Genomic DNA, 15,310 nt, shown 5'->3' on the forward strand with positions numbered 1-15,310 from the left:
ACTGATCTATTTCTTCTGTGGTATTCAACTCTACCAAAATTGTATTATCACAGGAAGTGTCAGTTACCATGGTTACTTGCTCCACCACATCCAGCTGAGATGGAAATTCAACTTCCTTTTGCGAGGGTTGAAATTCAACTTCCTTTTGCGAGGATTGGAAATCAACTTCCTTTCTATAACTTTGCAACCCGCTAACTTCATCATCATCATCATCATCATCATCATCATCATCATCATCATCATCATCATCATCATTAGTAGCCGGTGATTGTATGACAGGTGGCTTTATCATTGAAATTGCATGTGATGTTGATGAGGTATCTGCAAACTGGGCACCACATTTTGCTGCCACTGTAGTATCATCTTCAGTAGATAGCAATGAGATCTGTTTTGTATGCGAAGAATGGTCACTATCCTGTGACAGGCCATCATGGATGGGTAGTAACTCCAAATTGGTTGCATCAGTTTCTGCTTTCTTTGGGCTTGATCCATCAGTTTTAACACTACCAGAGCTGTCCTCCAGGAAATCAAATGCAGGTTGATTTTTAACTAAGCCTCGCAAAACAACCTGCTCATTTTGGTCACCCAAGGGTTGCAGATCTCCTTCCAAGACTTGTCCATCATGATCACACAGTGGTTGGAGACTTGCACTCTTTCCCATTGTTTCATTACTAGTCCCTATGTCTTCTTCAAAGAATTGAGGTGATATGTTTTCCATAGGAGCACAACCTCCTTGTAAGATCTGTTTATCTTGGTTTGAGGAAGGATCCAGGTTGGTGGAACTCTCTAACGTGGTGTTACCTGTATCAGCAATACTATCCAAGCCATCCTTACAAGATTCAGATGGTGGGCTGTCATTAGAGGCTGTTTCTGCTTCCAAACCAGACAGCATTTGCAGGCTAGTGAAACTTTCAACTAAGACATCACCTGTTGTTTCATCATCTTCTTCACTGTTTCCAGAAGGCAAATGCTTCGCAGTATCAGTTTCTCCTTCCAAGACTAGTGCATTGTGATCGCTCAGTTGCTGAAGACTTGTAAAGTCATCTATTGTTGCATTAAAGCTGCCTTCTATCATTTCATCGGACATCCCACTATCTTCCATGCAGAAATGAGATGGCAGAGTTTCAGCTGAGGCAATGGTACTTTCTAAAACCTGCATATTGTAGTCGGACAGTGCTTGCAGATTTGTAAAGTCTTCTTGCGTGCCAATGCCCGAGTTCTCAGTGAATGCACTGGAGTCGTCATTACAGAGTTGATGTGATGCATACCCAAGAGAAACAGTTCGTTCCTCTAGGACCTGTTCATTGAAGTCACACACTGGTTGTGGACCGGTAACATTTTCTGAGATATTGTCACTCTCTTTGCTGAAACCACTTAACTCATCATCAAATATTCCAGATGGGGAATTTGTAACAGAAGCAATGAAAGGTAAATCAAAATCTTGTTGAAGAGACGCTGTTACCACAGATTCATGAACATCTGTGCTTGCATCAGACTTCACAAATTCTCCAGTTTGGAGATCATCATTGCATTGCCCTTTTGATCTGACATCACATCTTAATTCATGATGTAATTCATGATGTTCATTTAACCCAGATCTCACAGGTGAAGAAGCTACCTCTTCCACCATTGATGTAGTTGTAATATCTACCAACTTCTCTTTCTCTGGTATCATATCTAGGTCATCAGTTATTGATGGTATCACAGCTTGAGAGAGTGCATCAACCTTAAGCATCGTTGCCGACATGTTGTCATCCTCTTCCTTGAGAAAAATGCCACCTACTTGAAATTGTGTGTAGTCTGTTTCCTGGATTTCTGAAACATGATAGCGTGAGCTCGTCTGTGCCGTTTCTGAAGCATGTTGAAAAGCGGATGAAGATTTTGACGACTGAAATTGAGAGTGTCCCGTATCCTGGATTTCTACTGCATGACGAGAACTTATCTGTGCTGTTTCTGAAGCATGTTGAAAAGTGGAAGAAGATTTTGATGACTGAAATTTGGTGTATTCTCTATCCTGGATTGCTGAAGCGTAACAAGAGCTCATCTGTGTTGTTTCTGAAACATGTTGAATGGTTGATGAAGATGTTGATGACTTTACTGCCTGATCAAAAGATTCACCTGCACAAATTTCAACCCCCATTTCTCCTTCATCATCTACCCAAAGTGGCACATTACTATCTTGCGATTCAAGACACTCATCTCGAAAATCATCTAAGCATTCTTCAATTTGTATCTTTTCTGAAAAATGTTGAAAAAAGGCAGATGAAGATGTTGATAACTTAACATTGGTGTTTCTCCCAACAGCATTTGCAACAGATTCATCTGTAAAAATATCATCACTCATTTCTCTTTCACCATCTGTCCATGGATGCACAGTAGCACTCTGCTCTTTCAGGAAATGATCTTGGATCTCATCTATGCTTTCTTTAATTTCTATATTCTCTAATACATGTTGAAAAGTGGATGAAGATGTTGATGATATAACTTTGGTGTCAATTCCAGCTATGTCTACTAAAGTTTTATCAGCACAAATTTCATCATTCGTTTCTCTTTCATCATCATCATCCCATGGCGGCACACTACCACCCTGCTCTTCGAGAAGGTCATCTTGGAAATCATCTAAGCTTTCATCAACTTGTAACCTGCCCATTCCATCTTGACTTTCATCTTCAGATTCTTGCTGCACCTCATCATCCCATGATTGCACACTACCATCTTGCTCTTCAACATCCTCATCTTGAATATCATCTACGCTTCCCTCAACTTGTAACTTGCCCATTTGTTCTTGACTTTCATCTTCAGATAGTTGTTGGACTTCAGTATCCCATGGTTGCACACTACCACCCTGCTCTTCACCAACCTCATCTTGAATATCATCTACACTTTCTTCATCTTCTATCTTTTCCATTCCATCTTGACTTTCATCATCCCATGGTTGCACACTACCACCTTGCTCTTCAACATCCTCATATTGAACATCATCTACGCTTCCCTCAATTTGTAATTTGCCCATTATATCTCGACTTTCATCCTGAGATGCCTGTTGCACTCGCTTCCAATAATCCTCCTCATCCTCTGCTTCCTCCTCTTCTTCAATATCAAACAATATTGACAAGGAGTCTGACAGAGACAGTTCTTCACTGCTATCAAAGTCTGGCTCATATAACTCTTCTTTTTTTTTTAGTAACTTCCTTACTGTCAGCAGCAGTTGAAGGCAGTTCTTTACTGGTATCAAAGTCCAGCTCGTATGACTCTCCTTCTGTGCCTACTTTGTAAGCTTCCTCACTGGCACCAGCATTTGGGGACAGTTCTTCACTGCTATCAAAGTCAGGCTCATGTGACACTCCATGATCATCATCATCTTCCTTACCGACCGAACCAGATTGATCAAACCTCTCACCTTCCTGTTCACAAGTATGTCCTACGAACAGAACGGCAGATGATTCTCCTAACAATGAAGCTCCTGTAGCTTTTAAATTGGCAACCTCAATCTCTTCTTCCTGCTCCTTGAATGCACTGTTTTCTTCATCAATTCCTTCCACTATATCAATACTATCATCACACCCTGATGAAAATCTATGTTTAGAAAATACTTCTTCATTATCATCATGATCATTCAAGCTGTGAGTAGCAACCACATCATCCCTGCTCCTACTTCCTCCATCTTCTGTTTCAGATAGATCCCATTGATTAGTTGATCTAATTAATCCTCTATTAATTGTTCCAATTAGTGCAGCTGTCCGATGTGTATCTGAAATACTCTCATCCTCACGGTAATCAACTAGAATATCATCCCTAGCGCCACTTATCATATTCTGCATAACATCTCCACAATCATCCTTATCGTATGATGAAACATCCTCCCTATCTGTAGCTTGCCCAATTCCAGGTTTATGTCCATCAGCTTCCGTGTACTCCTGGTGTATATCGGTGATATTATTTCATCCCCATCTCCATTTTATAACACTGATTACAATGTATTTCTCTAAATTACGAACATGCACAAGAGCGCAAAAACGAATGCGTCATTTTGGTCCGTTTTTACGAGTACACTTTGATCTTTTAGCTAGCAGTTCTGTCTGTTGAACATTAAACTACTATTATTTACCTAGCAAATCAATTTTTAACTAGCTGCACTCAGTTTAAGTGTCGAGGCTGTGAAATGCCTTTTTTATGAATATCACCTAAGCTAAGCTTTTATCATGTTTATGATGAATATAATATAACAAATATAACTATCAACATCAAATTTTTCTTGCGCACGTAACCATCAGCTGGGCAGTGTGCTAATTATTATTATTTTCACTCCTCTTCTCAGCTTAATTCCAGCTCGTCACCCTCTGACTGCTCTCTAGCTGTTATGGTCGTCTCACGTTTCACAAAGTGCGAGTGAATTCTGATAATGCACACCGTCAAGAGTATCTCATTTCCATCAATAATATCCTCTCGTTCATAATTAAAATCCATCACTCTCAGCAAGAACGAAATTGGCGAATGAAAATCAGAATTTTCTGCATGAAAATTAATACACAAAATGCAACACAATATGTTGGAAAATCCTTTGGATGATCTAAGTAACAAAATGACTTCTCAATATGCAATTCAGTGAAGGAATTTAACATATAAAGCTTCCAATTTCAGAACTACAAAGAGTGTGTACTCTGCTTAAAGTGCACATGCCATTGGGCCTGGTTTAGATAGTAGTATGCTCTCTATTGGCATTTACATGGAAGTCACCAACATCAATATACCGCTGCCCAAGGAAACTGAAGAGCTACAAAAGCAGAATAAATGTCTATTGTCCAGCATGTCCAGGTAGACTGAAACAATGATTTTACATGGATAACTAAATTCTCCAATGCCAAGTCTGTAGCTGGGTCATAAATGTAACAAGCATTCACTCTTCCGATTCAATGCACAATCGAATAATTTTCAGCCGCTAACGATGGTCATCAAAACACCACTGAATATACTATGTGGCTGCTTTTGTACATCAATACATAGGAAGTCAAGTCAGAGGTAGATACGACTTTCACCCACACCATCTCAAAATACAAAGTCCACTGAACCTCATTCACATCCCTACTAATACCTACTGACACCATGACGTATGGGTATCAATTTTACTTCCCAAATACTACTAAGTTCACATTTTAGATATCATACTACTAGGATTATAGAACTTGCTCTTTTGATGATGAGACTGAGTGAGTTACCAAGGAATGGTTGTATTGTACCCATTGTTTTCCCTTCCTCCCATCGTTTTTTATCAAAGGAAGTGCAGGTGTATATGACAAAAGCTGCATCAATTATATTTATACAGAAAACAGTAGCTCTATGTTTTACAATTCACCCACAGGGACACTATGATGCATCATTTTTGCTTTTTACCCATTAAACCAATCTTTGTACTTTAAATATTTTGATTTTTTTTTAATTAGTAGATGACTATCTATATATCTGCTTGATAGTTTGTGATGGCATTCACTATAGACCACAATGACCTCATCCTAATGGCATCTTTCAATAACCTCAATTAAACAATCATACTTATTCATAGTGCAGATTTGACCTCAAGTTGCAAGAGTATGAATGTTTGTACCCACATTGTCAAAGGTCATTCAATGAATGTACAAATGTATTGGAGTTAAAGAACTGCATCCTGATAGATGAGCATGTTGTGGATCCTAGTGATTGGCATGACCAGAAGCTACTGACTGGCTGCTCTTGCAAAGTTTTCAGTGCTACAGCAAAAAATCACTGGTGGATTGGCGATGTTGTATGCCGTTGGTCAGCACATCTGCTTCTTAAGTACATCATTACTGTTAAATCTATGTGACAGCTCTTGTACCACTAGCAGATAAGGTTTTGCCCGCAAAAAATGGCAAGAACAGGCAAAAACTCACAATTTGTCAAATATTATAAATTAAAACAGAAAGATCATTAACAGTGACACAAAACTTAATTTAATGAACCATTTAACATATTTAACATATCCCTTAAAATGAAAATGGTTTGAATTTGATCACTAACACATTTCAGTTAAGTACACTAGTGAGCAATGAAAACCCATGCCTTTAATTTCTTAATATGTTACTTATAATTACAAACACTCAGGAAATGGTTTTTATTACTTAATGATTTATTTTGAGATGAAAAAAGTATTTAAACATTTTTGATTTACTTTTTTTAGTTTTTGCCGGCAAAAATTGACAAAAGCTGTTTTTGCCTTTTGCCAAGTGAATAAAAACAACATGTTTTTTTCCCCACCGGCAGCAAAAACCTGCAAACTCTGCTAGCAGCTGTGTTCTTCCAGTTCTTTGATTTTTTCATCTCTCTCTATCTCTGTAGAAATGGCTATGCATGCAGCAATACTAAATTCAAACCAGTATGCATTCTACAATAACAATGAATCAGTCCCAAATTGAAAATTGCAAAATCTCTTTAAATACTTCCCTAGTTGTTCAAATTCCACTTCAATCTTTTATTTACAACTCCATTTCAAAAACCTAAATTATCTTGACTGTCCTATCAAATTTGCAAGAATACAACAAGGAAAATTGTCTCCATTTTGTTAACGATGTGAACTGTACTTCTCTCCCTTCCCACCCAATTTATTTTACCTGACATACATCGCCATTGTAAACATGCACCTGTATTCAGCTGTACCTTACATGCCTGATAGCAACAAATCTCATCATCAGCTAGCTACTGCTGCAGTAACATTACCTACATACTGGATCCTATATGAATTTTTCACAGAGGCAGCCTTTTGAGGATTACCCCAGCCATCGATCTTATTTTCCTCCCAACAAAACAACTCCAGCAGAAATTCCTTGCCCGTGACAGCTTATGAGTTCACTACAATCTCAAAAAAATAAAATAAAAAAATATCTATATTTTGGGACATAGTTCTTTTTTATGAGTATGACCTATAGTAAAAATGATCTAATTTTGCATTCTTTGGATGTTTTAGCCAGGTGGTGGCCGCATTGCATTCTCTAAATTCAGTAAATTTTCATCGTCAACCGTGTAATTGAATGGGATTATTTTGAAATTTTAAAACGCTTGAAATATCACAAACAAATAGGCCTATGTTGATAAATAATATAAATACAAGCTAAAACCGTTGGGGTTCGATAATGAACCCCACAAAACTAACCGACTATATTGGAAAATGCCATACGGCTGGCGTTCACAAGTTGCCGGCTCGATCATGTCATCCGCCGCCTGGTTTTAGCTATAAAACCATGAAAACCTTGTGACCAACTTCTAAGCTATGAAATTCAGGCATCCATTTTGTTTCACAGAGAATCCTGGCTACTCTTAATATGATTTCTAATTTCCATAACAAATGACAATAATGGCTATTAGGCCTAAACATGCTCCTAATTGAGACTTTCCATTTATTATTACATAACAACCTTGACTTTTCCACAACCTGTTCTCATTAAAAAGACAATATGGTACAGTTCTATCTCTCAATAATGTTAAATTATTGTATAGCGGGAAAATTTTTGCAAGTTCTTATTTTCACGATTAATTTCAAAACTGCGAAATTAAAAGCCCGTCAAAATAATTTTTACCCATAGATTTAAATGTTTAACTGTTTTTGTACTCGTGAATATGGGAAACTGCAAAACTGCACCAAACAGTTCAATCGCAAAAGAAAAAAAAAAAAGAAAAGAATTAAAACAGTGAAATTATCACGCTTTAGAGTATCAATTACCAAGTAGGCCTACTTGTACATTTGTTCCCAATGCAAAACCTTCACAGAATTATAAATATATTGGTTTTACTATCGCTTGGAATTATTATATATAAATATATAAAGACAGACAGCCTGTCTATTTATGTTATTTCTTCACATTAAATTTTTGAAATATTTATCAAATGATCAAATCCACTTCAAAGTCAAGTAAATTACTGACACATTTGTTCAGAGTATAAAATCTTAATGGCATCTTGATGCACCATAATCAGGCAGATCGTCTTTTTGATCGTCTGTGTATCCGTATGTTTATAATTTCTTCACATTCAATTTTAAAAATATTGGAGAATGGAGCTCAAATTCACTTTACAATTAAGAAATGTAACCTGAAACAACATGCTATTCCAGTTGAAATCCATACACCCCCTATGCAAGACAAAACCTTAATCCTCCACACAGGGGGTGTAGATTTCAAATGCATGGAGTCATCCATTCTGGTATCCCCATTTGAAATTCATGCTCCCTGTGTAGGAGATTAAGGTTGTGTCTTCCACAGGGGGGTGTATGGATTTCAACTGGAATAGCCCATTTTGTTCTGTTGTAATGGGCTATTCCATTTAAAATCCACACTACCCCTGTGGAAGATTTTGGAAATATGTTCCACAGAAGGAGTACAAATTTCAGATGGAATAAACATTAGGCAGCTCCATTTAAAGCCCATCCTCCCACTATGAAATCTGAGGGTGTATGAAAATCAAATGTAGCTACCTAATGTCCTAATTTGATTGAAATTCATACTCCCCCTGTGAAAGATATTTCCAAAATCTTCCACAGGGGTAGTGTAGATTTTAAATGCCCAATATATGCATACATGTAACATCTTGATGCACCATATGTCATAAAAAGCCCATTTTCCCTGTCATAATGTGTCTTTATGTTCATCATTTTATCACCTCAAATACAGGAAATATTGGAGCTCAAATTACCGATCCCATTCAAATCCACTTTAAAGTCAAGTAACTAAGATTGTTAACATGTTTTCAAATAGACTGCAAAAGTTCCCTGGATGACCCCGTTTTCACACATACGCAAATTCATTAATATTTGGCCCAGATATCCATCAGCGCAATGACTGTACACTACCTAGGCACGGTACATGTTACGACTCATACAGCGCATCTCATTATGCATGCATGACTTACTGGTCGTTGACTGCACACCCTGTTTCTGCCTCTTAATCTATGTATGTCTGTCTCTCATCTCTCTTGCTATTGTCTCTCTCTTTCTCTGTATATATCATCTCTCTCACTCTCCTCTCTCTCTCTTAATCTATGTCTGTCTGTCTGTCTCTCTCTCTCATCTCTCTCTATATTGTCTCTCTCCTCTCCCCTCTCTCATCTCTCCTGCGTGTGTATGTCTCTCTCTCTCTCTCTCCCTCTTCTTTCACTGTCTCCTATCTCTCTGTCTCTCACTCTGTTTAAAGTTTGTTCGGCTTATAATTGGCAAAAATGTGCTTTTTGTTACTGCGCACATCAATAAAGTCCCAACTTATGCTTGCATAAATTCGCATAAGCGTGTCAGTCACGCATTAAACAATGCACAAGCATAGGTGTTGCACCCAAATGCATGCATATCATTCAATATCAATACACAATGTTACGAGTCTCATTGTTTTCGCCCATTATAAATCGAACAAACTTTAGCTCTCTCTAGCTCTCCCTCCTCTCTCTCACTCCATCTCTCTCTCACTCCATCTCTCTCTTCCTCCATCCAATCTCCTGTCAATTATATTCTTTTCCCAACCACCGAGGTATGCTAAGCACTATTCAATATAGCTCACAGGCATGCCATGATAGAGTTACAAAATACGCAGACACAAAACAGGATATCCACCATGTGCTGTGTTGTGTTAGATATTTTATAAGTATCAATTCATATTTTAAAGGAGGATGGTCTGGTTTCAAAATGATTCCTGTTTCCACCTACTCTATGACTTTTTACGTCAAAATTCCAATCACTTTTGATATGAAAGCCAAAATGTGCATTTGAAAGCCACACAGAATACTGTGTGAATACCAAATGAGTTAATATCCCACTTTTGACACGTTTCTGGCTTAAAAAACCAGCATCCAAACATTTTACCGGGTGTATGACAAAAATACCGGTTTTCCACTGATACCCAAAGCTCTATTTTGATGATGAAAAAGTGGGGACGAGGTTGTTGACCGGACCACCCTCCTTTATGTAATTAATTCAAAGCTAATGTGAAAGAAAATAAGTTTGTAAAATAATATATTTGTTACTGCTAAGCATCCTCCACAATTAATGATGACAAAGGTATCTTAACCTAATTACATTTAATTAAATACAGTTAATAGAAAAATGCATGAGGGAGCCATTACATGTATATATGGTATTTTGCATCTGATCTCATATTCATACAATGTATGTCTTGTGACAGATCAGACAAACATTGAACATGCCGACGTATTTTGTCTGAAAAGTGTTTGCGTTGGTAGGAAAGCAACGTACGCCAAACTAATCATCAGAATGGTACACTTATAAATGTCCTGCAATCACAGAAGTGTCATTCAACTTTCTGTGATAAAGTATGTGACGATTGTAATCTTCCTTTAGTGATGACCATATTTTTCTAGACATAATAAACAGTACACCTTTAACATACTTTAAATATAATTATGATCAGAGTTCCTAGTTGTAAAATAAAATCCTGAAATTCTTGAAAATACACTGTTGCCTATACTTTTATACAGGATAATCTCAGAAAAATTTCCTAAAATCAGAAATTTTTCCAACAAGCACTCATCTCTGTATGAAAAGAGTTGATCATAGAAGTTTCAAACAGCTTAATCCACTAGAAAATGGGCTATTCCTTTTAAAATCCCCCGTGGAAGGTTGAACTGTACTGCATCATTACTTGGAAGGGTGGATATGTGACACCCACCACACCAGGCAGGATGAGTCAATGACTGTCATGTCAAGCACAATCAACTCTCATTTTATCATAAGTCCTACTCATTTACTAGGTTACAACAGCTTGAGAATTAATTGTCACTGAATCTGAAATATGACCATTTTCATATTTTCCAATACAGTACAAAATGCAATTGAAAATTCCAGGTCACATCTGAAAAATAATTTAGCGACATACATACTGGCTTTACTAGATCTCTTCCACAAATTAGACTCGACATAAATCAATTCAATTTCAGCCCTGGGCTATTCCAGTTGAAATCCATATACCCTCTTTGTAAGATATGACCTTAATCTCACATACAGTGGGTGTAGATTTCAAATGGAGTCACCCATTTAGGTAACCCCATTTGAAATTCACACTCTCTGTGTGGAAGATTAAGGTCATGTCTTCCATAGGGGTGTATCGATTTTAATCAGAATAGCCCATTATGAGTACCATTCTAGTTCTTCAATATTATCAGGCTATTTTTTTCCTTAATTAAAGGGACATTCCCATACTTTCTGGGAACGGTCAACAGATTATTAAGATATTCTGCATACACATTTAACCTGTTCCTTATTTCATAAGTTGCAATAACAAAAACATATACACAACTTCTAAGTTCTCTCAATACTTTTTAAAAGGTAACAAATATTTTATGAAATGTAAAAATGTAAAATGATATGTATAGCCCTATTTGTTTTACCCCTGTGGATCAATTTTTTGCGTCACACATCATTGCGTTCAGTCACAACGGTCAATTATGTAACAAAAGAGGGAGTTTAAAAAGTTGCACCTAAGCCCATAGCAATCAGGTTTTCTTTTAACAAACACATGAATAGGCCTGGCCTGTTGTATTGTTTGAGAGTTGACTCCTATGGACTCGGATGCAACTTATAACACAATTTAAAACCGTCTCTTTTTTTACATAATGAATGCAAGGTGTGACGCTGTAATCTGTTCCATAGGTGTAAAACAAATAAGGCTACACATGCTTGTTTACAAGTTTGCATTTTATGAAATATTTTTCGATTTATTTTAAAAAGTATTTAGGGGGGAACTTATAAGTTGTGCACCCTGTATTTGTTTTGATAAAATAACAAGTTTTACTAAAAATATTATGATCACACTCTTTTTCATCACCACTTCTACACTATTCATAATATATATATCATTTTATTTTGGTCTTATTTATATACAAAACATATTTGTGTGTATAAAGAATATTTGTATGTAGAAAAAATATTAAGAACTAAGAAAAAAGAGGAACTCAGCGTGATCTATCCAATTCATAGATAATTTCCAAGTTGACCTGGAAAGTTTTCAGGCACAAAACAGGTGAACTGGAGATGGCCTACGCAGTATGTTTTTTTCAACTCTCCTATATCATAGCGCCACTTTAAAAACAAGATATATTCTCTTAAATTATAAACAGAGAATTTTCAGTCTTCCCAGTTTGAAAGGCAAAACAAGTTGACTGCTCAGTGCCAGAAGTGGGTAACTGCAATAGCTGCCCTGTGTAGCTATACAATATACTGTGTGTTAATTGCCTAATGTTCACAGGGCAGCTATTGCACTTACCCACTTCTGGCACTGAGCGGTCAAAGTGTGTACACACACGCACAAATCAAAACAGAACCCTCAAATGCACGAAAGTGAACACACAGCAAACTACATACAAATGTATACTGTGTAGGCCTATATGATATATACAGTATATCTTCTACCTGTATAATATTTATTTTTTATGTATGTTGTCAGTATACTGACACACAGTCATATAACTGCATTTATGTGCCTGTATGCAATGTATAGCACACATTTTGAGCTAATCAAAATAATAAATAAATAAACAATTATTCCTTACCTTATTCGCTTCTGCCGTAAGTCTGTCCACTTCTTGTTGGTATTGTTGTTCTTTCTCTCTCAACATAATATCAACCTCTTCTGTTATATCCATTGCAAAAATAAAACAAGAACACAGCCATTATAAGATAGAGCACCTATATATTCCAAGTGCAGCACAGCTGTATTGGTATTCCATATTGTTAATGAGACAAATTAACGGGGGCTTTCCTCGTTAGGCATGAGTCACATAGTATACGGTATGGTACATTGAGTTAGCTGAAAGGAAGTGGCCCAGTTTGTGTATGCTGGGTAGCCAACATGTGTTTGTGACCGAGTATCACTAGGGTATATCCTGCCTGTGTATGTGTGAGTGCATCGTAGTGTAGCTAAGGTCACGTATACAGGAATTGTTGTGTTGTGTGTAAAATAGAGGGCAGTATGAAGGAAATGACTCACTATCAGAATATTAAAATTGATGTGAATGGCCCAGAGGGTGATAGTTGCAGTGTACTGGTATTACTAGATTGAGTGTACCAATTAATAAAAGATAGCGTATTAAATCATATCCAAGACAGTATTTCGGTGAATTTGCAACATTGTAATAACCCTTTTAAGAGCTGAAGGGGAGATTCCATATACACATGTTAAATAGGTTAAGTTACTGACACATACGGTAGTAAATTACAGACTTTGATGGTTTCCTTACGGTACAAATGAAGATGTACATGCATTTTAGTTACCATTATTCATTAATAAGGATGAAGAAATTATCTAATTCAACATGGGGAAGGTTTATTGGTGTGAATATGGTATATCCGTCAGAAATGAAACATTTGCTTTACAATAAGGATAATTAACGACAGACAATTCAGTCAGGGACTGAAACAAATTCCATCATTCATCAGCAATGGTGGATGAAACGGATGAGAATGAATCACAAAGTTGTATAAAAAGTATTCATGTTTAATCTTTGGCTGTTACTCTTTGTTGAAGGCGAAAATATGAAAAATTCTATAGAAGTGGACATTTTTGCGCGTTTAATTTTTCGCCAATTTTGAACTGTTTCCCTTGTTTTAATTGTGATTCTAAGTTTCCATACCTTGCATAAACAAAAAGAATATACCGTATTAGTGGATTGTTATATCACAGTAGCAGTTGGAATGTGAAAATGAATGTAGCGTGGACATTTCCATTTTTAAAGTGACAAGTTGACAACTTTTACAGAAGGGCAATGACATAACAATCTTTTACATGTAAGAGATAAAAGCAATGCGCATATCCACATACCTGTAAAAATATTTTATTTATCTACTAATTTAACCGATTTTTAAAAGATATAAAGGGTTATTCCTGGGGGGGGGGGGGTTCAGTATGAGGTGTTATGATATTTACTGGTTAGACCAATATGATTAATCTATATAGACCTGTTGTATTATGAGTGTGATCGGAAATTGGGTAACATTTGGTGAAAAAATAGGATTTATTCAAATTTCCATAAAAAATGGTTTTAATTTGGTAGAAAGGATTATATTTTAATAATCTAAAAGAAAAAAGAAAAAATTGTCTCAAATTTTCCGTGCCGCTAAAGTTGCGTGCATTATTTGTAGCGTGAGGGACGGACACTATGTTGCATTATTATGAAAATACTTCTCTTAGAAAGAGATTAGATGCTATTGTCAATTTTTGTTTACAGATTATTAGTACAACCCTTGCCACAGGAAATATCAATGAGATTTTTAATTGGATGTCTTCCAGAAGATAGGAGGGGTCATGGAAGGTGAACCCTAGAAATTTTGTCCGTCCCTCACGGATAAAACTCCAAAAAAGTTTTTTCTCTGAGAAACATTTCAAGGAATTAAATTGGCATATACCCTATCTATCAATATTAATGCTCACCTTACTAGAGATAAAGAAACTAAAATTCCCAATCTTTAAATCTAAGAGTTATTAGTCCTTATTAATGTGAGGGACGGACATGTCCGTCCCTCACACTAACTTATTTTTGGATGTACAGGTACCAATGTATGTTGAGTGAAAATATTTTTGTTTACATATCAATAGTGCAACCCCTGCCACATGAAATATCAATGAGATTTTTAATTAGATGTCTTTCAGAAGAGAGTTGGAGGTCATGGAAGGTGAATGCTAGAAATTTTGTCCGTCCCTCACGGATAAAAATCTAAAAAAGTTGTTTCTCTGAGAAATATTCTAAGGAATTAAAATAGCATACACCTTATCTATCAATATTAGTGCTCACCTTACTAGAGATAAAGAAACTAAAATTGCCAATCTTTAAATCTAAGAGTTATAAGTCCTTAATTAATTAAGGGACCGACATGTCCGTCCCTCACACCAACTGATTTTGGATGTACAGGTACCAATGTATGTTGAGTGAAAATATTTGGCCACTAAATATTAAACCCAATTCTTCTACCCAGTCAGAGAGTCTGTCTAAAACAAATTCAGGCCAATCCCAGAAGGTCATGCTCCCAAATATTTGGAATTGGAGGTCCTGTTGCTAAAAAAGAGGGTCTGTCCGTCCCTCACACCAACTTATTAAAATTAATATTATTGTAAATTACTGCTTCTTTATCAGTAAAACTACAATTGGGTATTGAAAACAAACAGCATGAAGTAAAACTCCTGTATAATTTGAAATTAAAAGTGAAATACACACTGAATAAGATATTTAGGCTATCATATGTCCGTCCCTCACAGACAAGCTGTCCGTCCCTCACACAAGTATTTAGGGGGGGTATATAATCATATGATAT

General features: G+C 36.5%; 1 protein-coding gene across 1 annotated transcript in view; it reads right to left on the reverse strand.

Moving 5' to 3' along the window:
- Positions 1 to 15,310, reverse strand: part of LOC140150874 (uncharacterized) — a 164,835-nt gene that overhangs the window by 110,134 nt on the left and 39,391 nt on the right. Inside the window, 1 exon segment of the mRNA XM_072173022.1 lies at positions 12,556 to 12,635. Coding sequence (XP_072029123.1) covers positions 12,556 to 12,635 — 80 coding nt within the window.

Source organism: Amphiura filiformis, chromosome 4 (assembly GCF_039555335.1).
Source record: "Amphiura filiformis chromosome 4, Afil_fr2py, whole genome shotgun sequence".
NCBI classification, from domain to species: domain Eukaryota; kingdom Metazoa; phylum Echinodermata; class Ophiuroidea; order Amphilepidida; family Amphiuridae; genus Amphiura; species Amphiura filiformis.